General features: G+C 50.5%; 1 protein-coding gene, 1 long non-coding RNA gene and 1 other non-coding gene across 3 annotated transcripts; all 3 read left to right on the top strand.

Moving 5' to 3' along the window:
• The first annotated feature begins 1,407 nt into the window (after nt 1–1,407).
• LOC113190271 (uncharacterized) lies at nt 1,408–4,292 on the top strand. The gene is made up of 4 exons (XR_003301757.2): nt 1,408–1,842; nt 1,931–2,012; nt 3,218–3,410; nt 3,842–4,292. It is a non-coding gene; the product is annotated as an uncharacterized LOC113190271 (long non-coding RNA).
• On the top strand, nt 2,493–2,624 carry LOC113190297 (small nucleolar RNA SNORA9). Its single transcript, XR_003301761.1, has one exon. It is a non-coding gene; the product is annotated as a small nucleolar RNA SNORA9 (small nucleolar RNA).
• A 3,437-nt stretch (nt 4,293–7,729) lies between the features above and the next one.
• Nucleotides 7,730–22,143, top strand: Myo1g (myosin IG). Its single transcript, XM_026399464.2, has 22 exons — nt 7,730–7,898; nt 10,174–10,382; nt 10,531–10,624; nt 11,556–11,721; nt 11,923–11,976; nt 12,463–12,558; nt 12,885–13,001; nt 13,524–13,748; nt 13,843–13,988; nt 14,395–14,509; nt 14,653–14,823; nt 15,042–15,112; nt 16,155–16,229; nt 16,432–16,564; nt 17,190–17,356; nt 17,748–17,955; nt 18,779–19,002; nt 19,530–19,674; nt 20,328–20,432; nt 20,660–20,773; nt 21,654–21,808; nt 21,900–22,143. Exons 1-22 carry the CDS (start codon nt 7,804–7,806, stop codon nt 22,054–22,056), a joined length of 3,042 nt encoding a protein of 1,013 aa, XP_026255249.2. The 5' UTR covers nt 7,730–7,803; the 3' UTR covers nt 22,057–22,143.
• Nucleotides 22,144–22,416: the final 273 nt, after the last annotated feature.

The following is a 22,416-nucleotide window of genomic DNA, read 5'->3' as shown; positions in this document are numbered from 1 at the left end:
CACCTTGAATTCCAGGAAAGGCAGAGCCTGGCAGACAGTCCACACCATAGTGAGATCACCTCCTGGCCCCACAAGCAGAAGCAATCATTTCATGGGAATTTAATTGCTCCCTCAAGGAATAAGGACTTCTCTGAAGCCTCCTAGCTGAACCAATCCTCAGATAATGATCAACCAGACCAATGGCCTGACCAAGGTAAACTCCTCTGCTAGTTATGCCACCGCCCCAACCACACAGGACCCAACTCTTGCCTTTCTTCCTCTTTTTTTTTCTTTTAATATTTATTTTTTAGTTTTCGGAGGACACAACATCTTTGTTTGTATGTGGTGCTGAGGATCCAACCCGGGCTGCAAGCATGCCAGGGGAGCGATACCGCTTGAGCCACATCCAGAGCCCTTTTCCTCTTTTCTATAAAACCTCAAAGTTTCTGACGTCTCTTGAAGACAACTCTTTGGTTGTACCCCTATACCTGTTCTTCACAGCGTGGCCATGCTGATTAAAACTCCCTTCATCTTTGCTGGTCTCTTTGATTGGCATAATGAGAAGGGTGGATTGCCAGGTCTTTTGGGAAATACCTGTCCCTACCACCCGCAAGCCCTGGGCCTTTACCCAAGAGCTCCAGAACACTTTTTTTTTTTTTTTTTAAAGACAGAGTGAGAGAGGAGAGAGAGAGAATTTTTAATATTTATTTTTTAATTCTCGGCGGACACATCTTTGTTGGTATGTGGTGCTGAGGATCGAACACGTGCCGCACGCATTCCAGGAGAGCGCGCTACCGCTTGAGCCACATCCCAAGCCCTCCAGAACACTTTTAAGAGATGGCTACTAGGTAATATTCCTTCCTTAAGAGTAGCCATAAGGTTATTCAGCCATTAAAAAGACTTGCATAAACTTGAAAAGGAGAGATAATGAATTCTGAAAGGGGAGATGTGATGGGAATTTTCCTTCCCTTATTTTCCCATGAGACAATGGGGAAATTAAATCACTAAGTCGAATTCGTATTTGCCTTTCCATCTGCACCACTCTCCCACGAGTTGGTCCACAGGCAGGCTCCTGTCCATTCCAAAGTCCCTGCGTTCAAGTCCCCCTCTTCCACAGTCACCCGACTGAGCGGCCCAGCGGGAAGGCCCACCACTGGGGCTCAAGTCGGCCAGAGGTCTGCCCTGCCCATTTCTTTGGCTACAGGACCCTTCTCAGACGACGCAGCTCCAGCCTACTGCTATTAACGGGGCATGCAGGGCAGGGGAGACGCCACCAAGCGGAAACGCAGAGACCTTAACTAGCTTGGAGTCTTCCAACCTCCATTCCAGGATCGCGCTCCAACAGAGCCCGAGGCCTCGCCCACAACCCGCTGACGCATCTTCCCGGAAATCACATAGCGCACGCGCAGGCGTCTGGGGCTACGTAAGGACGTCAAGGCGCGCGGTGGCGTGCACGGCAGTATTTGTACCTGGTGATGCGGTTTCTTGGTCTTTGCGATCCCTTCCTCGGTCCCTTCAGTATCCGCTGCCATCGAAGACCCCAAGCAGCTTGCGCTCTTTGATGAGGCCGGGTTAAGAGTCTTGGGGTCGCTGTTCAGCGGCAGGAGGCCGGGCCCTCCCCACAAGTGCTGGTCCCTCGCGAAGGCCCTGGAGGAGACTCCTGTACTGCGGGGCGACTTGTGCCTTTCTTCTGCGGGTCTCGCTCCCGAAGAAAAACGGGGTTTCTTCTGTGTAACCTAGAGGGCACCGCTAAGCGGGATGGAACCTGTGACCTCTAGGGACCTCACTGGGGATGGGGCCTATGACCTTCAAGCCCACCCTTGGGTTGGGACCTGTGACCTCGTGGGAGACCCGCTTCAAAAGGTGCTGTAGAGAGGGTTCAGGCATTTGGGGATTATAGCTGTATGGTGGCTTAAAGGCGCAAACTGAAACTTCATTTGTCCACATCTAGGCAGGAGTCGTGATCAGATGACCGATCCCATAAAGTGGGAGAAGAGCTTACTGCCACAGCAGCTCTTTAGGAAGATGTCATGGTAAGTCATGTTGTGAATAGCCCAGCTTCGCCAAGTACACATTTCTCTGAGTAATTAAGTGTTCCTGAGGTGTCTTAGGCTATATCCTACCTCAGAAATGTTTTCCAAGATATTAAATATGTGTTGAATATATATAGGGGTGGGGAAAACTTGTTTTTCTAGAATTAGGTGATACATGGGTTATTTCTGTGGTCATGATTTTAAGAAGCACCACCCTAGAAAGAGAATAATGTAAAAACTCCTGTCTGGTGTATTAATTAACATTACCTTTTCCAACGTTCATTACCTTTTCCAAGATGCATTAATTCCTTACCCATAAAAGGAGTTATCTGTAGCCATAGACTTTTGGAGCCAAGCTCAGTGTACCTAATTCGACTCGATAGTCTGTTCTGTTCTCTACCTTTAAAAGGGATTTGGGTGCTCAGGAGAGTGTTCTAAGGGACACTTGGGGAGTGGAGGATGTGGGCCAGCGAATGTGAGTAGCAAGCCTCCAGCGTGCTTGGGTCTGCAGTGACCCTATTGCATTCCTACAGTGCTTGCCAGAACACTTGAAATGGTTTGAGGCCTTGCCCTGCCCTATCCAGAGCAAGGTTATAGAAATTTCAGACAACTGACTGCACCTTTCCAGATAATGGTATGCTATGCTGAGCATTGTATAGATCTTCATAGTCTAATGTTGCAGCCACTTGACATATACACATATAGTTAAAGTAAATAAGATGTAAAATTCACTTTCTAGTTTAGACTAGTATGGCAAGTGACTGTTGGACTGTACAGATTAGAGAACATTTTTGTCTTTATGGGAGTTTGGGAGAGGGTGGCAAAAGATAGTGAAGTCATTGAATATTTAAAGTTGAAAATGCAAGTTCAGGGGTAATAAAGGTAGGAGTTAAACCAGAATAGCAAAGAGTAACAGAAGAATCCTGCCTTGAGAGATTATTGGAAGACAAAGCCAGGAAAACCAAGGACTCAGCTCAGCAAAGGAACTGAGTGCCAGGGAGTTGTTGGAGGGTTAAAAGAGTGTGTATCAATCCTAAAGGAAGGCCTCATAGAACATGTATGTACAGGTACCTTCTGACTGCCCTTTTGTGTCATGTAGGGACTGGGGCTTGGGAGGTGGTGGGAAATGCTGGTGCTGTCTGCTGCTTTTGCTGTGAATCAACTGTCCTTTGTCCTTAGGGAGTTTTTATGTTTTAAACTGGCAGGCTATCTTGTTAGCTGCAAGGAGGAGCATCATAGACGTTCCAGTTCCTAACAACTACTACTTCCTGTGTCTCTGGCCCAGCATGTAGCAGAAGGCTATCTGCTGTTCCTTGGTGTTTCAGCAGCAGTGATCCCAGGATGCCAGAGCTGAATCCCTTCTGTAGCTACTAGGCTAGTCTGTGGCGCCTGTGCAGTGTAAGTACACTATCAACCCTGACCTTCTTGTTACAGGTCAGATGTTTGAGTCCCAGATAGGTTAATTGTCTTTTAGTTCACTGGACTGGGGACAACTGTCTAATGTCTGACTTGTGGAGCTTTGGTTCTTAGGGATGTTTTTTGACTGCCTTTTGTGGTTTGGATTCAACCTGTGTTCAGTCAGTTGTGTGCCTGGAAAGGGCATGCATGGGCTGCTGCACATGTGCGCCACAGAAATGTCTCCGATCACTGTGGAAGCGGGATTGGGAGTTGGGAACTAGGATTCAGCTTTGTTACTGCCACTTGTGACAATAGGAGATGGTTGGTTGCGATTGTCCTGGGGAGCTGAAGGCTATTATAAAAGTTCCCACTTATGTGTTAACATCACTTAATAATACACCTCCATGGCGTTTCTAATTTCATTTTTACAGATGACATGGATACTGAAAATGAGAAGTAAGGCCTGGCTGACCTGACCATGTTGACACCTAGTGAGAAGTGAAGCAGAATTTGTACCTTAATTGAGCAGATTTGAAGCCTCATGTACTTCTATTTTTTTTTTCCTCATGTACTTCTTTTTTTTTTTTTTTTTAAGAGAGAGTGAGAGAGGAGAGAGAGAGAGAGAGAGAATTTTTAATATTTATTTTTTAGTTCTCGGCGGACACAACATCTTTGTTGGTATGTGGTGCTGAGGATCGAACCCGGGCCGCACGCATGCCAGGCGAGCGCGCTACCGCTGAGCCACATCTCCAGCCCCTTCCTCATGTACTTCTAAAAGGAATCAGCAGTATCTTGTTCTTGGCCTGGGCTATGTGTCTGAGAGAGTTTTCTGGGTCCAGGTTTGGGCCCCTGAGATATTTAATAAACATGGTTTTAAATGTGTGATTCACCCCAGCCTCTATTTGTTCTTTCCATGTGCCAAATGCAAAGATAAGAAAAGACTTGCCCCTCAAAGGAGTTGTTGATTTCAAGGGGGCCCCTAATGTCTCATCTTGTTCTATACTTGTACCTTGTAAATGATCACTTTGTGTGCATGTGCCTCCTGTTACACCTGATGGGGCATGCTGGGTAGTGTTCACAAAGCAAGTGTCAGAATCTAAGTGTACCTGGGCATGGTTGTGCAGGCCTATAATCCCAGTGACTTGTGAGGCTGAGGCAGGGATATTGCAAGTTCAAGGCCAACCTGGGCAGCTTGGCAAGACCTTCAATATTTAAAAGAAAAAGACGGGATTGGGATGTAGCTCAGTGGTAAAGCACCCATGGGTTCAATGTCCAGCACTATAAAAGAAAAAGTCTGAAATCCTTAGTATGCCACAGATTATCTCTTATTTTAGAAGTAATTGATCACAGTCCACCCAGTGCCCAAGGTCAGCTCTCAAGGTCCCTGACCCATACATGAAAAGATGACACCAAAACAAAAAAGCCTGTACCTTGAGGTGTATGTAAGTTTCCTCACCGAGGAACTGATTTAGACCCCCTGAGCTGTTTGTGGGGTCAGGAAGCCTCATACAGGAGACACAAGCAACTCCTGGTAGCCTTCCAGGAAATGGAGATGGTATCACTTCCAGGAGGCTCTGGGTTTGGGTAAGCTTTGTGGCTTATGTAGGTACATGTAGGGTTTCCTGGCAGCTGGGAATCATTCCCCTACTACTGACAACCATATCTATATTCTCATATGAGGTAAAAATCAATTTCGGTTACAAATCCTAAATCTGAACTGAGAAAGGGTGCTTTTCTGGCAGTAGGGATTGCTGCAAAGTAAGCAGCAGTCCTGTATAGGGATTCAAGAGCAAGGGGGTCACAGCTGTGGCAATAGGGGCTCTTGTAGAGGAAGATGTCTATAGAAACTGATCTAGGTCAGATAATAAAACTGCTGCCAAGGCTAGAGCCTCAGGCCCAGCAGGCTTGAGTAGGTGGCAGACTACTAACCATAAAAGAAGCATCCCCTGAGGACACTGCACATGGCTACCACTTACCCTGCCTGCTGAGGCCAAAGACTTACTGCCCAGTCCCTGAAGTCAGAATAGGTAGGAGTCATTGAATTCAGTGCTGGAAAGGCCCAGGGGGAACTTCCTTCATGTGATGTCATCTCTGGACATTGGCTTCAGTAGACATGAAATGAGAATAACAGTAGCATGGGTCCTGGGAATCAAATGAGGCAACAAGAGGCATATGGTTGTGCAAACCTTCAGGGTGGAAGAGGCACAGTCATGACTGTGGTTACGCCCTGGGTCATTCAAAGTGTTTAAGCTCCACCCACAGCCAATCTGTGAGCTCAACATGGTCTTGACATTTTCAAATAGGGGAAGAAAAAAACCTCAAAGTATATTTTTTGTGACAGGTGAAAAATTTGTGAAGTTCAGACTTCAGTGTCTCTAGCGTTTTACTAAAACTCAATTACATCAATTATTCTTAAAATCATTAATACAAACCCAGGTCTGCTTGATTCTTTGGGGGTTGAAGAAGTGAAACTGAAAAGGGACTGAGACTAAGAATTCCCCACACTGGAGCTTAGGTTTCTGAAACCCTTCAAAAATACCTGCCAATGTGAAGTCAGAACCCCATTTCTAGATATGGGGATCCCCTACTCTGGGTACTGGGGATGGAACCCAGGGGTACTCTACCACTGAACTAAATCTATAGCCCTTCTATTGAAATTTTTATTTTGAGGTTTTTTTGTTTGTTTGTTTGTTTTTGGTACTGGAGACTAAATCCAGGGGCATTTAACCACTGAGCCACATCCCCAGCCCTTTTTAATATTTTATTTAGAGATGGTCTTCCTGAGTTAGGGCCTTGCTAAATTGCTGAGGCTGGCTTTGAACTTGAGATCCTCCTGCCTCAATCTCCAGAGCCACTGAGATTACAAGCATGTGCCAACGCACCCATCAATTCTACTGCCTCTTGACTAGCTGGGATTATAGACCTGCTGATCACCATGCCTGGCTGGAGCAGGGGATTTTGGGGGACCAGTGACTCCTTATCACTAATGGTACCTAGTTTTACCAGGTACTTGGATAAACACTTAAAATTTTATTAAATATGCTTTCACTTTAAGGCATTTTATAGAGATAAGAAATAACTTGCATTAACAAACAATTTAAAGCCTAAAAAGTGAAAAGATTGAGAAAAAACTGTTAAGTGTTGGAATATAACAAATCTCAAGATGGTACACAAATGACTCCAGTTTGAGAATACTGGAGTCTGCCATCTAGACTTCCTGCTTGAGGGAGGATTGAAAGAGAACTTCCCTGTGTGCTTGCAAGCAGACCCCTCAGTCAGTAGTACTGTTGAAGACAAACCTGAGCCATGACCAACTGGGCCATTATCCAAATGTGAGGTTGCATCCACATATCTTGATGACCACAGGCTGAGATCTGTGAGTGCTGAGATGAGACCTGAGGGCTCCAGGCCTGTATGACCTCATCTACCATCCATGAAGGCTGGATGGAAGGACAAAGCAAAAGACATGGACATAAGTCTTATTGCAACTGGCCTCCATAGAGAACTTCATAGGGGCCTGTGTCCCTCCCTGGTTGATAAAGTGAGAAATTTCAGCAACTTGAGTCCCCACCACTGGAATCTCTATAAGGTAGACAGGAAGACTTTGTATCTTATACCCTGTTGTGGCTAGCAGGCACTTTAAAGAATGCTATTGTTTGGTCCTCTACCCCAGGGTCTCAGGTATCAGCATCCTTTTTCACTTTTGTGTTAAGATACAATGTATATGCAGTAAATTTCACCTCTATTGAATTCTTTTGTAGGGGTGGGGTGAGGGACTATGAATTGAACCCAGGAGCGCTTTACTACTGAGTACTGAGCTACATCCCCAATCCTTTTAAATTTTTCATTTTGAGACAGGGTCTTGGTAAATTGCTGAGTCTGGCCTCAAACTTGTGATCCTCCAATCTCAGGCTCAGTCTCTAGAGTTACTAGGATTAAAGCATGCACCACCATGCTGGGCTCATTTAGTTTTCAGTTCTGTGTTGACAAATATGTGTGGCTGGGTGACCATGACCATGTCAAAAAAATTTTTCTTTAAAGTCCCACAGCAAACCCTAACATGCAGCCAGGATTGGAAACCAACCCACAGAATCTCTTCCGCTTGGAGGTTAAATAGTAGCTTTTGAGAAAGACAGCAAGGACCCCTCCAGAGTAGGGAGAACCCATTAGACACAGGCTTTCCTGCTCTAGTAGCAGGAAGCAGCTCAAGCACCCCTGGGGAGGGAGCAGCAAATGGGCAGGGCCGCCCTCCCAGGGCCAGAACCCACTTCCTACTTTACCACAATGCTGTAGGAGTCTGGCAGGGGGCTGGGCCTCTCCAGGCTTCCCCTCCTGTCTACATCTTGCACAGAAAGGTCGGAGTATTCTTGCTTGAGTGTTTCCATCAGGCAGAATGGAAGATGAGGAGGGTCCTGAGTATGGCAAGCCTGACTTTGTGCTCTTGGACCAAGTATCCATGGAGGACTTCATGAAGAACCTGCAGCTCAGGTAAATGTGGGGCAAGGGTCCTGGCCTTCCTTCCTCCCCAGCCTCAACCTCTTCCTGTAGACCTGAGGGAAACAGGGAAGGAATATGGGTCCTCATCATCAAGGAAGGGGTCAGCAGCACACACACACACACACACACACACACACACACACACACAGAGACCACACAAGCTGAAATGAGTGCCTGAAAGCATGCCCTAAAGAGATAGTGGCTGCCCAGAAAGTGACTGTCCTTAAAGGCTGGAGCTGTTCCGACCCTGCTTCCCATATAGCCCAGGCACCTGTCACCTCTTCCTTCCTGTGATTGGGCCATAGCATGATCCTCCTGGGACAGACAGGCAAAGGCATCAGGACCAGGGCTGTGCCCCCTTCCAAACCCTCCTCCCGCTGATGCTCCCACATTTCATCTCACAGGGGTGGCCTGAGCACTGGGGACACTGGGATGAAGTGGGCAGTCCCCACCCTTGGGTCCAAACAATCTCAATGAGTTGAGATGATGCTCTGGGGCTTGTGGGGTATCTTAGGACACAGCTAGTAGAAGTGACATTGGAGCTCACATTGTCAGTACGGGAAGCAGAAAGAAGACAGGAATGAGCTGGGGATCTAGGGGTATGGCATGCTAGATGGTCTTGCATACAGCGGGGCTTCATGCCTGCCTCCCAGGGGAGGACTGCTGTGTGCCAGGAAGCTCTCCAGGAAAAGTAGGGGACCAGGAGCCCCACTAAGCACAGGAGTCAAGAGGCTGTGATCCTGACCGAAGGAGAGGATAAGGTAGGAAATGAGCTCAGCATTTTGTGCTCATTATCATTATTCTACCTCATTCTCATAAAAATGAGTTCATGAGAGAGGCAGTATCCTCTCCATTTTAAGGATGAGAACATTGATCCTGGAGAGGACAGTGACTTACTGCTGGCCACATGGCCTGTAGGAGTATTATAGCTGAGCAGAGGGCACTCTTGTCAGAGGTAGCAGAGGAAGAGGAACCCAGACAGGGCTTCTTGGAGAAGGGCGGGTCCCACATATTAAGGGATTCTGTGGCCAAAGAGCAGGCAGGTCAGTTCTCCTCCCATGGGCAGAAGGCAGAGAGGTACTGACAGGCTCTCCACAGTGACTTGGTTTGTAAACAGAAAGATGGAGAAGACTGAGGATGTCCTGGGAGAGGATCATTGGCCATTGGCCACAGGCTGGGGCACAAAGACTGTGTGTGCAGGCATGTTGCTCCAACCCCTCCCTGTGGTCTGGGTGGGGCAGGGCGGGTCTCCTTCCGGCTCTAGTTCCCGCCCAGGCCCTAACACAGGAAACAACTAAGTCTCCTCCCTCCCCTCCAGCCAAGCCCCTTTCTTGCAACCCCATCACCTACCCACCCTGAAGGATTCACCCAGGAATCAGCCATGACCCTGTTGGGGTATTGCACAAGTAGATTCCCTTTGTAAAATAGGTGGGCCTGATTCCTGGGATTTCAGGACACCCCATAGAAAGTAGTGTGTGCTGGGGGCAGTCACACATGCCTGTAATCCCAGCAGCTCTGGAGGCTGAGACAGGAGGATAGCAAGTTCAAAGCCAGCCTCAGCAAAAAGGAAGGTGCTAAGCAACTCAGTGAGACCCTAAATAAAATACAAAAATATAGCTGGGGATGTGGCTCAGTGGTCAAGTGCCTCTGAGTTCAATTTTTATTTTTGGTACCTCCAAAATATAAATAAATAAATAAATAAATAAAAGCCGGGTGTGGTGGTGCATGCCTGTAATCCCAGCAATTTGGGAGACTGAGGCAGGAGGACCATGAGTTCAAAGCCAGCTCCACAATTTAGCAAGGCCCTAAGCAACTCAGTGAGACCCTGACTTTAAATAAAATACAATAAAAGGCTGGGAATGTGGCTCAGTGGTTAAGCACCTGGTACCAGGTAAATTTAATCCCTGCTACCAAAAAAAAAAAAAAAAAAAAGAAGGGTGGGGGGAGGGAGAGAGGAAAGGAGAGAGAGAGAGACTGAGAAAGAAAGATAAAGAGAGGAAGGAAGGAAAGAAAGAAGGAAGGAAGAAAGAAGGCTGGCTTTGAACTTGCTATCCTCTTGTCTCAGCCTCTAGAGCTGATGCATACCCTACATGGTAGGGACGACTAAGAGGTTCAACTCACCCAGGATGGTACCAGGGAAACTTGAATGGACACCATCCCCTTTTGCCTTCTCTATGCTTAGCCTTTGCTGGTGGGGCTGACTGGAACCCTCCCCATATGGGTTGTGCAAAGTGGTGAATGCTGAGGCCTTGCCCATTGTACCCAGGTTTGAAAAAGGCCGCATCTACACCTACATCGGTGAGGTACTGGTGTCCGTGAATCCCTACCAGGAGCTGCCTCTATATGGGCCTGAGGCCATTGCCAGGTACCAGGGCCGAGAGCTCTACGAGCGACCACCTCACCTCTATGCTGTAGCCAATGCTGCCTACAAGGCGATGAAGCGCAGGTCCAGGGATACCTGCATCGTCATCTCAGGTACCTGCCCTGCAATCCTTACCTCATTTGTAAATAGCAAATGAAAGTGCTTAGATATCTCCTGCATCCTGGAGGTGCAGGCAGGGACAGGGAGCTGAGGTAAGGGTCACGGCCTCACTGAATTTTCCATCTCCCATCTTCCCGGCAGGGGAGAGTGGGGCAGGGAAGACAGAAGCCAGCAAGCACATCATGCAGTACATCGCTGCTGTCACCAATCCAAGCCAGAGAGCTGAGGTGGAGAGGTAAGTGACTGTGGACCATGAATCTGTTGGGAAAGGACCTGGCACCAGAAGGCAAAAGACAGAAGCTAGAGCCTATCTTAATCCATGCCCAGTAAGGAGGGTTCTTGGGTCACTTCCTATACCTAGAGGTAAGTTATGGCTGAGCGGCTGGAGTTGTGACTCAGTGGTAGAGCACTTGCCTGGCATGTGTGAGGCCCTGGATTCAATTATCAGTACCACATATAAATAAATAAAACAAAAGAGCTATAAAAAAATAAAAAGATATGGCTGAGCTACACTAAGGATCTCTCAGATAATGAGGGGTGAAACCCAGCTAAGGCACACAGGCCATTGGTTAGAGAGGAGGTATCACTGACAGGTGGATATGGAGGGGTATAGGAGATTCTAGATATGGCTCAGAACAGGGCAAGGGGTGCCCCCAAGGAGGTCCACAGAAACCTGGAAAAGTTAGTAGTCTGGTCAAGATGGCAGAGCATGCCAGGCAGGCATGTAGGCTCTACACAGATGGTCCTGAGGCCCTGATCCAGGAAACCAGGGATGGCCTGCCCACTGCTCCCCCTTGAGGCCTTGCAGAAGCACCTTCCTGTGTCTGAGCCAGATCAGACCAGTTCCACCTCCTCAGGCTATAGAAGAGATCAGGGGAAAGTGTAGCCACAAGAAACTAAGAATAGCATTTGCTGAGCACCTGTCCTGAGCTCAGAGCTGCAGACTACATAGCACGAGCAAGTCCACAAAGTGCCTTCCTGAGTCTAAGGAAGAATGATTATCACACAGCTCTGAGGAAGCACCAGGCAAGGCAGGGCCTTTTCTCCCTCTCAGTCAGTTCCCTGACTCATCTGAGGTGCTATAATTTCTGTGAAGACAACTGGGGCAGAGACACTGTTCTCTAGACAGGCATCTTTGCCTTGAGCCCTGATCTCTCTGTCCACAGGGTTAAAGATGTACTGCTCAAATCCACCTGTGTGCTAGAGGCCTTTGGCAATGCCCGCACCAACCGCAATCACAACTCCAGCCGCTTTGGCAAGTACATGGATATTAACTTTGACTTCAAGGGAGATCCTGTTGGAGGACACATCCACAGTTACCTGCTGGAAAAGGTGAGTACGTGGGCTGAGGAGACCCACATGGGGGACCCTAGCTGAAATCTTTCCCAGGACTGGGGGCCCCAGGAACTGGGAACACACTGACCCTGATGTTGCAGGTTAGGAAAACTGGCTCTGTCAGTGACCTTTCTCTGAGACTCACTGTCCCTGGGGCAGCCCATCATCAGGCTGGGGTCCAACTTCCCTTCTCTTCAGTCCAGGGTCCTCAAACAGCATGTGGGCGAAAGGAACTTCCATGCATTCTACCAGGTGAGCCTCTGTATATGGGGAGGGATTGTAGGGAGAAAACAAACAGTGGGAGGAGGAAAAGAGTAAAACAGGCTGGACCCACTTTCCACTTCCCTCATTACCCCAACTTCCCCACCCTACTCCATTCCATCTGTTCCTAGACACTGTCCTTATTCCCCACCATAGCTATCCCAACCCCACATACAAGAGGGTGAGAGCTCATTGGGCATGGAGGCAGGGTATCCTTAACATTTGAGACCCCCAAAATATAAGAGCTCCCTGGGACACAGGCAGTGTCTTCACAGGCTCTGAGGTCTACACTGAGGTGGAGCTCCTTGGCACATGGGAAGTGTCCACATCATCTTTGAACTACCCCTGTGTTTGTTGGTTCAAGGCTGGAGGGAAGAATGTGTTCATGTGTTATCCTGCATCTGTGAGGGTTAGGTGGGGATATAGGAGGGTCCTTGGAGTTTAGTGGCCTAACTAAGTTGCATCTGCATCCTTCAGTTGCTTAGGGGCTGTGAGGACCAAGAGCTACAAGGACTGTACCTGGAGAGAAACCCTGCTGTGTATAATTTCACACGCCAGGGAGCCGGGCTCAACGTGGGTGTGCACAATGCGAGTATAAGGGGCATGGGTCTCAATCAGACTTAGGTTCAGGGTCCTGGGAGTGGGGGCAGGGAATGGGCAGCAATTGGATCAAACTAGAGTGGTGTGAACAACTTGGGTAAATGTATGTGGTGGAGGGGTGAAAGAAAACAGCTTGGGGAGGAGACAGAGGACAGGGTAAGCAGGTACCGGATATGGAGGAATTGGGGTCTATGGATGGGACGGGATGTGGGGTAAGCAGGTGCCTGGGACACAGGGGTTCAGGGAGTGCAGGGGGCCTGGGCTGTGTTCACTTGGGTGGTGAGTTTCTTCTCCCTTAGGGCTTGGACAGTGATGAGAGGAGCCACCAGGCAGTAACTGAGGCCATGAGGGTCATTGGCTTCAGTCCTGAGGAGATGGCATCAGTACACCGCATCCTGGCTGCCATATTGCACCTGGTGAGCCTGGCTGAGAGGGTCTGGGAGTGTCTGGAAGGTCATCTCCCCACAGAGATGTCCTTTTAGGAACCACTCAGGGGCCAGGATTGGACTCACTTGAATTATTCCAGTGAAGCTGAATTGACTGCCTCCCTTGCTGAGGCTGATTTGCTAGTGATGAGCTCAGTGGATGTCCAATAGAGCTTGCTCTCAGGAGTCCAGACTGCAGGCTGTGACAACCAAGCATTTTGCATCTCACATTGAGCAGACTGCCTCTTGGTTAAGTTGTTCCTCAGAACCTCTCATTCAGCCTCAGAACTCTGAGAGCCATGAGGAGTAAGTTGTTGGGAGTCCTTAGCAAAGGCTCCTGATCCCCATCTCGGCTGTGTCCATGGCTTGCAATGACCAGCTAACCATGCTGTCTGAACAGGGCAAGGTCCCCTACATCCACACCCCCTGCTTCCTTTCCTTTTTCCCATTCAAAGGTGTCTAGGCTCCTTGGAGATGAGGAGCCTGGACTGTTCATGGTACCCCCATCACCAGGGAAACATCGAGTTCATGGAGAGAGAAGAAGATGGGCCACAGAAAGGGGGCCTAGCAGTGGCTGAGGAGGCATTGGTGGACCATGTGGCTGAGCTGACTGCCACCCCCAGGGACCTGGTGCTCCGCTCCCTGCTGGCTCGCACTGTGGCTTCTGGAGGCCGGGAACTCATAGAGAAAGGCCATACTGTGGCGGAGGCCAGCTACGCCCGGGATGCCTGTGCCAAGGTACTCCCAGGGTGGTTAAAAGGGGGAAACCCAGGAGGCCTTTGTAGGGGATGCCAGGATGGCAGCAGCAAGAAGTGGCATGCTCTGCCCCCAGGCAGTCTACCAGCGACTGTTTGAGTGGGTGGTGGACAGGATCAATGGTATCATGGAAGCCCGGGGCCGTGACCCTCGTCGTGATGGCAAGGACACAGTCATTGGTGTGCTGGACATCTACGGCTTTGAGGTGTTCCCTGTCAACAGGTGAGCAATCCAGCCAACCATGTCCCTAGTTCTGACTCCCCAATGCTGTGGACACCAAGGTCCTGAAAAGCTCAGCTGGGACTGGGAGGTAGGAATGTCTGGATTTTCTCACTGGTCCTGAACCCCAGGTCTCCTACCCTTCCAGCCTACCTTGGCTGAGTCTCTGACCAGCAGTGCCCTGATGAAAGCTAATATTTTGGGGCACACTTCTGGCCATGAATTCCAAGTATACTCCAATATGTGCACATGGTGGATAGGGTTACAATGGAGGGTAAGCAGGGATGTATAAACTGCAGTAAAGCCTCATGGGGTCCTGGCACTATCAGGGGAAATGTGGGGGGAGGGGAAGCCATTTTACTGTACCCATGAGGAGGGAGAGACCCTCTGAAGGCCCTGCTTACCCCAGCTTTGAGCAGTTCTGCATCAACTACTGCAATGAGAAGCTGCAGCAGCTCTTCATCCGGCTCATCCTGAAGCAGGAGCAGGAAGAGTATGAGCGTGAGGGCATCACCTGGCAGACTGTGAGTACCCTTCACATGAAGGAGGATGGTGTTGAGAACCTCCTGCAGCCTTGTGGGCACTGAGCAGGCAACGAGTGAGATGAGGTTAACAGGTAGGTGTCTAGATGGCTTCAGGAGTCTCCTGGCTGGCTGCTTTCACCCAGGTCGAATACTTCAACAATGCCACCATCGTGGAGCTGGTGGAGCGGCCCCATCGAGGCATCCTGGCTGTGCTGGATGAGGCCTGCAGCACTGCGGGACCCATCACTGACCGAATATTCCTGCAGACCCTGGACACACACCATCGCCACCATCCACACTATTCCAGCCGCCAGGTGCTTCAGCTGTTCCTTGGGCACAGAGGGCTGATGGGACATGCCAAGAGGCACTGCAATACCTGTGCCTGGGGGGCCTTTGAGGGACCCAGCTTGGTGCCATTCAAATCACTGTGACAGTTTCCTTTGCCCAGGTGGGGTGGCTGTGGGACTGTCCACTTATGCAGGCCAAAGACCTGCCCCCACCTTCTATGTTTTGACCTTGGCCTGTCCTATAGCTTTGCCCCACTGACAAGACAATGGAGTTTGGCCGAGATTTCCGGATCAAGCATTATGCAGGAGATGTCACGTAAGTGTCCTCTGCTTCCACCTGCACCCTGGTTCCTGCATGAGGCACTACTGCACATGTCACATTCTTGGAGAATGGCAAGGACCCTGCCCTATAAAGACATAGAAAACATGCCCTTCACCTAGAAGCATAGGTGTAAGACAGGACATGAGGTTTTGAGGATAGTAGTTCTCAACTCAGGCTTCATTCATTTGGAGAGTTTATAAAAAATACCCCTCTCCAGCCTATTTGTGGGGGAGCTGCAAGTTGGGTAGTGGGGCAAGGGGGCAAAGATCCTGCATTTCTAACAAGGTCCCAGGTGAGGTCTCACTTCAGTCCTCATGCAGGCTCTGAGCATCAAGGCTCAGGGTGTCCTTCAGGGATTGTCATGATGATTATTAATTTACCTGTGTCTCACCCAATCCTAAAGAGGATTCAAGGTGACTCAAAGAGAGGTGCAAGTGTCTAACATGATTTTCCCAAGGAGACTAACTAGTAGATGATGAAGACAAAGAAGCCAGATGTTAGATCTATTTACAATAATCCACACCCTGCACAGGGACTGCAGATGGAGCTATGATTTGACACAGCTTTCTGGGGGTCCAAGAAGAAGAACATGATTCTAAGGTTCTCATGTCACAAGACTAAAATAGACCTAAGATTCAGGAGTTTCTGGTCATAATTGCAGTCACTAATACTTATGAGGACTCACTGTGCAAGCATTTGATGTACATTGAAGCAGAGGGTTTGAATGACCTGTCTGAGGTCACACAGCATGTTTGTGTGGAGCTGGGATTCAGTATAGGGATGTTTGGCTTCAAAGCTAGGTGCTAATCCACTTGATTCATCTTCCAGGAGAGAAATTTCTCTTCAGGGAATGAGTCTTAGGTGATGAAAGAGAATGCAGATGTGAGGGAGAAGGAAAAGAGAGAGGGCAGCAAGGAGGGAGAGAGACCGACCTCCAAAAACAGAGGCAGGTGGGGGGGCCTTCAGTGTTTGTCAGCATTTGAGAGGCCTGGCAGTCTAGTCCTTCCCTGGACTCACTGACCCTGGACTTGGGCAGGTACTCTGTGGAGGGCTTCATTGACAAGAACAGAGACTCCCTCTTCCAGGACTTCAAGCGGCTGTTCTACAATAGGTAAGTATGTAAGTATGTCTTGCTAGTTGTACTGGTGCCAGAGGCCCAGGGCTGGTGGTCTTCAGGGACTCTGGCACCTGATCCACTTGACAAGAGGACAGGCTACAGCTCAAGGCTAAAGCCATGCAGCAACTAAGGGCCACACTGGGACAGGTGGGGCTGCTCTTAAGAGGGCAGTTGAGTATGCAATCTGTGTCTGCAGCTCAGATCCCACATTGCGGGCTATGTGGCCAGATGGACAGCAGGACATCACAGAGGTAACCAAGCGCCCCCTGACAGCTGGCACACTATTCAAGAACTCCATGGTGGCCCTAGTGGAGAACCTGGCCTCCAAGGTACTCCTGCCCCACCCTGACTTTCCAGATCCTTCTTTCTGTGTCCTGGGTGCCCGTCACGGAGGGTTGGCATTCTTGTACAGTCTGCTTGAACCATGTCTTACCCAAGTAGGGAACACACCCACTGCAGAAATTAGATGTGGGGGCTCAGGGACCAGACTTGATTAGTCACTGAGCATACAGTAGGATTCATGTACCCTCCCTTTGCCCCACTGCCTCTTGGGCAGGGGGCCCTGATGGGGTTGACCCCGCCCAGCCCCCACTGAGAGCTGGGATTCTTCTGGTGGCTGGGGCAATAGGGAAAATAAACTGGCACTATCTTTCTTGTGGTGTTTGGGTCCAAAGTCAAAGGGGCAATTGGTGCGGGGTTCGCAGCTGGTGGGTTTAACAACATAATATTCAGTGGAGGAGACCTGATCCTGCTCTCTTGGGCTAGAACCTGGCTTTGGCCAGACCTCCTCATGAGTCCTGCCCCATGCTCTGAGCCTCTGCACTTGTGCTATGGTTTTCCTCTGCCTGACTCGCCTCTTAACCTGAGCCTTTGGGGGTTCAAGAAATCCCTTTTCAAGTTAGTGCAAATAGTGGCCACTGGCTCAGATGTTTAACCCCCACTCTGTCCCTATAGGAACCCTTCTATGTCCGCTGCATCAAACCCAATGAGGACAAGGTGGCTGGAAGGCTGGATGAGGACCACTGCCGCCACCAGGTCGCATACCTGGGGCTGCTGGAGAATGTGAGAGTCCGCAGGGCTGGCTTTGCTTCCCGCCAGCCATACTCTCGATTTCTCCTCAGGTATAGGCACCCAACTCTATCAATCTAGGCTATAAATCTTGTGTAGAGTCCAAGGGGTAAGAGAGTCCCTAAACATTTTGTACACATTGGCACAAGTGAGAGCCAGCATGCTGCTGGCTTCAAGGCACCAAAATGTCTGTTGAGGACATGTGGGAAGACATGTACATGGACATGTGTACAAGGGCACATGTGAAAGGTATGGGAGGACATGTGGTAGGGGCATAAGTGTAGGACACATATACATACAGGTATCACAGCTGCTCTAGGATCATGCCAGGAGAATTTTGGCTCTGGGACTCCCAGAGTGGAGTATCTCCTCAAGTGTGGGCAGGGCAGGTTCCATGCCCTCTTCCTGGAGCCAGATCCCCATTGCTCTGTCCTATGCTGACAGGTACAAGATGACCTGTGAGTACACATGGCCCAACCACCTGCTGGGCTCTGACAAGGCGGCTGTGAGCGCCCTCCTGGAGCAGCACAGGCTACAAGGGGATGTGGCCTTTGGCCACAGCAAGCTGTTCATCCGCTCACCCAGGACGCTGGTCACACTGGAGCAGAGCCGAGCCCGCCTCATCCCCATCATTGTGCTGCTGCTACAGAAGGTGTGGGGAGTAGAGAGCTGCCCACCACAGCGGGAATGGGTGTCTTCCTGAATACCACAATGGATACGTTATCCAATCAGCTCCTGATGGTGTTCCTGGTCTGTTGAAGTCAGGGTCCTTACACTGTGTGGTCAATGGTTTGTTGCTCAAGTCTGTCTTAATCTGTGAGTCCCTAGGCTGCTTGCCTTGTAGGGTATCCAGTTTAGGTTCTTACAGTCACCATCTAGTGGTGGCCCTCTGTCTCAAGGTCTCCCAGAAGTTGTCAGATGCCCTCGTAGATGAGCAAGCACCTCCATCTGCTCCCACCTTTCTTCTTACATGAGCTTTCTCCTGAGAATCTGGGGATCCCTACAATGCCAGGTCCCAGCTTAAAAATCCTAGCATAATTGAGCATGGTAGCACATGCCTGTAATCCCAGTGGCTTGGGAGGCTGAGACAGGAGGATCTAGAGTTCAAAGCCAGTCTCAGCAACTTAGCAAGGCCCTAAGAAACTCTGCGAGACTCTGAGTGCCTCAGCGGTTGAGTGCCCCTGCCCCTCAGTTCAATCCTTTGTACAGAAAAAAAAAAAAAAAGCCTAGCACAAGCAAATTACTCTTTTCTGAGAGTCTGCAGAGCCTTGGACAGTACTCTTCCAGCCTAGCTGGCTACATGCCTAAGCTGGAACCAACCTCTGGCTGGACCTGGTTTCTGGGAGCAGGGGGTTGGGTCGGTTTCCCTAGAAATAAGCAGGGGGTGATCAGGAAAGATTCAGGGGCACAGCTGGGGTTAGGAGGTCAGGTCTGCCTGGGCCTGACACCATATCCATCCCATCTGACCCACTCAGGCATGGAGAGGTACCCTGGCTAGATGGCGCTGCAGGCGGCTGCGAGCCATCTACACTATCATGCGCTGGTTCCGGAGGCATAAGGTGCGTGCTCACTTGGCAGAGCTGCAGCGGAGGTTTCAGGCTGCACGGCAGCCCCCACTCTATGGCCGGGACATTGAGTGGCCGCTGCCCCCTGCTGTGTTGCAGCCCTTCCAGGACACCTGCCACATGCTCTTCTGCAGGTACTGCCTTAAGTCCTCCTCATTTCCCTTGTAGCCAGCATCCTCTGAACACTGAAACTGTCATCTTAGTACCTGGCTGGAGATATACCATCCAAAGCAGAAAGATAAGAGTGGGCCACATTAGCTGACTGTCACATCCCAGTTGGTGGCAGATCCCTGACTATCCCAGTACGGTGCTAGACTTTCCAGGTCCAGGGCCACGGTCTTTGGGAGGGGAGGAGAGTTAGTCAGGGCTGGGGTTTAGGGGACTCTGCACCCAAATGGGGCCTTGAAGGCTGAGTAGAAGCTCTCCAGGAGGGGCACAGAGTAGGTGTGCTTAGAATGGGAGTGTGCTGTGTGGTCAGAGATCTTGGACCATCTTCCAGAGACAAGTGTTGAATGTGAGAAGCCAAGACCAGAGAAGCTAACAGAAGTTGGGACTCAAAGGGCAATTAGCAGCAGTCTGATGACTGGCTCTCTCCTGTAGAAGGGGTTGGGGAGGGCATAAATACACAGGCTGGTGTCTTCTGACTACTTCCCTCCTCCAGGTGGCGGGCCCGGCAGCTGGTAAAGAACATTCCACCTTCAGATATGGCTCAGATCAAGGCCAAAGTGGCTGCCATGGGGGCCCTACAGGGTCTACGTCAGGACTGGGGCTGCCAGAGAGCCTGGGCTCAAGACTACCTGTCCTCTGTGAGTGCCAGGCGAGCATGGAGCTGTGTATGGTGGGGAAGCTCGCTGCTGACAATGTGCCTGTCTCACCATGCATCCTTGCCAACCAGTGCTGACTTGTTGACCGTGCTCTTGGCCCCTGTCTTTCCCTCTTAAGATTTCATCCCTGAGGTTTAAGGGTTTTCATATGGCTCCCCTGCCTGGGCTCTCCCTGGAACTTTGAGAATCCCATGTTCTCAGGTATAGCTGAGTGTACCTCCCACCCTACACTATCATGTTCTCAGGTACAGCACCCCTAGTCAGGCAGGCCTGCACATACCCACTCCCCCTGCATGGCTTCCTCAGTCCTCTCCTGGCTGCTATGAGTTTGCTGTCCTTATACCTGGTCTTCAGGGAATGGCAGTCTGGAGATAGGAGGCCCATCCAGGTGGACAGTTCCTGTGCCCAGGATCTAGGTTCTTGCCTGCCCATGGGCATCTCTCCAGAGAATACAGGCCTGGGCTTGAGCAACAGCTGCCTGTTGGGTGGGTGTGGAGGGCAGTGAGGGTGGGACACAGACCTGGCCTACAATATCAGCATTTCCTGAGGTGAAGGACAACTGTGGTGATTTGCCATTAGTGAGTGTGATCCCAAGACTCCATCCCAAACATCCCCTCCCCACCATCTATTCTCAGGGCACTGACAACCCCACAGCCGCAGGCCTGTTTGCTCAGCAACTGAAGACCCTTCGAGAGAAGGATGGCTTTGGGTCTGTGCTCTTTTCTAGCCATGTCCGTAAGGTCAGTACCTTGTCTGGGAGTTTGGGGGCATGGGTTGGGGGTGCCCAGGAGAGACCCTTGAGACATATCCAGCTCAGGCACAACTGCTTCTGAAACTCTGGAATTTGTCAGGACACCTCAGTCAGTGAGGAGAAGAGCCAGGGAAGGGAGAAAGGAGGGATAGCTGGGGCCTGGGGCCATGAGTGGGGCAGTTGGCGCCAGCCTAGGTCCAGCCACTCCTCCTGCAGGTGAACCGCTTCCGCAAGTGCCGGGACCGGGCCCTTCTGCTTACAGACCGGCACCTCTACAAACTGGAGCCTGGCCGTCAGTACCGGGTAATGCGGGCTGTGCCCCTGGATGCGGTGAGTACCATGGGCTGCATATGGAGCACCTGTGTGGGGCTCTACAGGGCTCCTGGGCTGGAAGCCTTGCCTAAGTCTCCTTCCCACTATCTGTGATGGCCTGGAGCATCCTGACACTCAGGCAGTGGCAACCCCTACTGAAAACCCTGAAGTGGCTTCCTATGGCTCATGTGGTGGAGGGTCTGACTCTGCCAGCTCTGCTGGCCCAACCACCTTGTCCCCCTGACTCATGCTCTCACATCTGGTCAAGCCAAATGGCTCCTCTCCCCACCTAGGCCTCTCTGGGTGGTTCCTACCTAGGCATGCTAGAACACACTCAAGTGCTTGCTACAGTGCTCAACTACCTCCTGCAGGACCCCGTCCCTACCTTCTGCCTGGCTCTGTAGCCTACCTGCTCCCTTGCATGGCAGCTCTTTGTTCCCATGAATTATCTCATAAGACAAGGAGCAGCCTGGGCAGGGAATCAATGTTGGATCTGGGTCTCCCATGAGTTTGGGGGTTCTGTGACTGTCCTGTTATCATAATGCTGTCTGATGTGGTTGCTATGTGCCAGTGTGGTTATTTAAATGTAACCAAAATGAGGTAAAACTAAAAACTCAGCTTTTCAATCACAGTAATACATTCAAGTGTTCAGTAGGGGCAGGTGCTAATCTATCAGCAAAGATCTAGAATATTCCATAATGACAGAAATTCCTATGGCATGATGCCCTGCTGAACCCTCCTCTTTGCCAGCAGGTACCAGAGAGGGAAGGAAGTGGCAGTGGAGGGGTGGCCGAGGGCTGGAGTGAACACTCTGCCAAAGGCAGGGCTTCTCATTAGGTCTCAGGAGGGGCTTCCTAAGGAGGGCTGCTGTATCCCTGACCCTGAGTTTCCTGCTCAGGTGACAGGGGTGAGTGTGACCAGTGGACGGGACCAGCTGGTGGTACTGCATGCCCGGGGCCATGATGACCTCGTGGTATGTCTGCATCGCTCCCAGCCACCTCTGGACAATCGTATCGGGGAGCTGGTGGGTGTACTGGCTGCACACTGCCAGAGGTGAGTCTGGGGCCAATTGGGGATGTGGGCATGTGGAGCCTCATTGCCCTGGCCCTCTGCCTGCCCTGACCCCCTGTTCCTTCTGTTCCAGGGAGGGAAGAAACCTAGAGGTCCGTGTCTCTGACTGCATTTCACTGAGCCAGCGTGGGGCCCAACGCCTTGTTTCCGTGGAGTCCAGGCCAGAGCAACCAGAACCAGATTTCTGCTGTAGCCGTGGCAACTTTACCCTCCTCTGGCCAAACTGCTGATTCAGCCTGAGCTGGCCTGTCCTAGTCTCCGTGCAGTTTCTCACACTTGGCCCTGGCCACACTGAAGGCCAGGACTCACCTACCCCTGTAAAGAGCACAATATAATAAAGATCCTGTATCTGTGCCCAGCCTGGCTGTGCCTGGGTAGATAGACAGTGGCCACTCTTACCCTATCTGGGTGGAATACTGGGTTACCCAGGCAAGTTCTGGCTGCTCCCATAGCTAATGTCCACCCTGTGTCTGCTGCTCACCCACTGCAGGATCACCCAAACTGGAGGAGGAACTCTGGGGGCCTAGTATAGGGTAGAACAGCAAGACTTAGTCCTCAGGGTCTCAGTCCAGGGACAGGCTGAATGTGGA

Source organism: Urocitellus parryii, chromosome 3, assembly GCF_045843805.1.
Source record: "Urocitellus parryii isolate mUroPar1 chromosome 3, mUroPar1.hap1, whole genome shotgun sequence".
NCBI lineage: Eukaryota > Metazoa > Chordata > Mammalia > Rodentia > Sciuridae > Urocitellus > Urocitellus parryii.
The sequence above is the reverse complement of the archived record's forward strand: the minus strand, read 5'-3'. Positions and strand labels throughout refer to the sequence as shown.

Excerpts from the sequence above, each read along its gene's own strand:
- Myo1g (XM_026399464.2), top strand. The coding sequence starts at position 7,804 with ATGGAAGATGAGGAGGGTCCTGAGTATGGCAAGCCTGACTTTGTGCTC. Across the intron at positions 14,510-14,652 it reads AGGGCATCACCTGGCAGACT|GTCGAATACTTCAACAATGC; the intron begins GTGAGTACCCTT and ends GCTTTCACCCAG. Across the intron at positions 20,433-20,659 it reads TTTCTAGCCATGTCCGTAAG|GTGAACCGCTTCCGCAAGTG; the intron begins GTCAGTACCTTG and ends CTCCTCCTGCAG.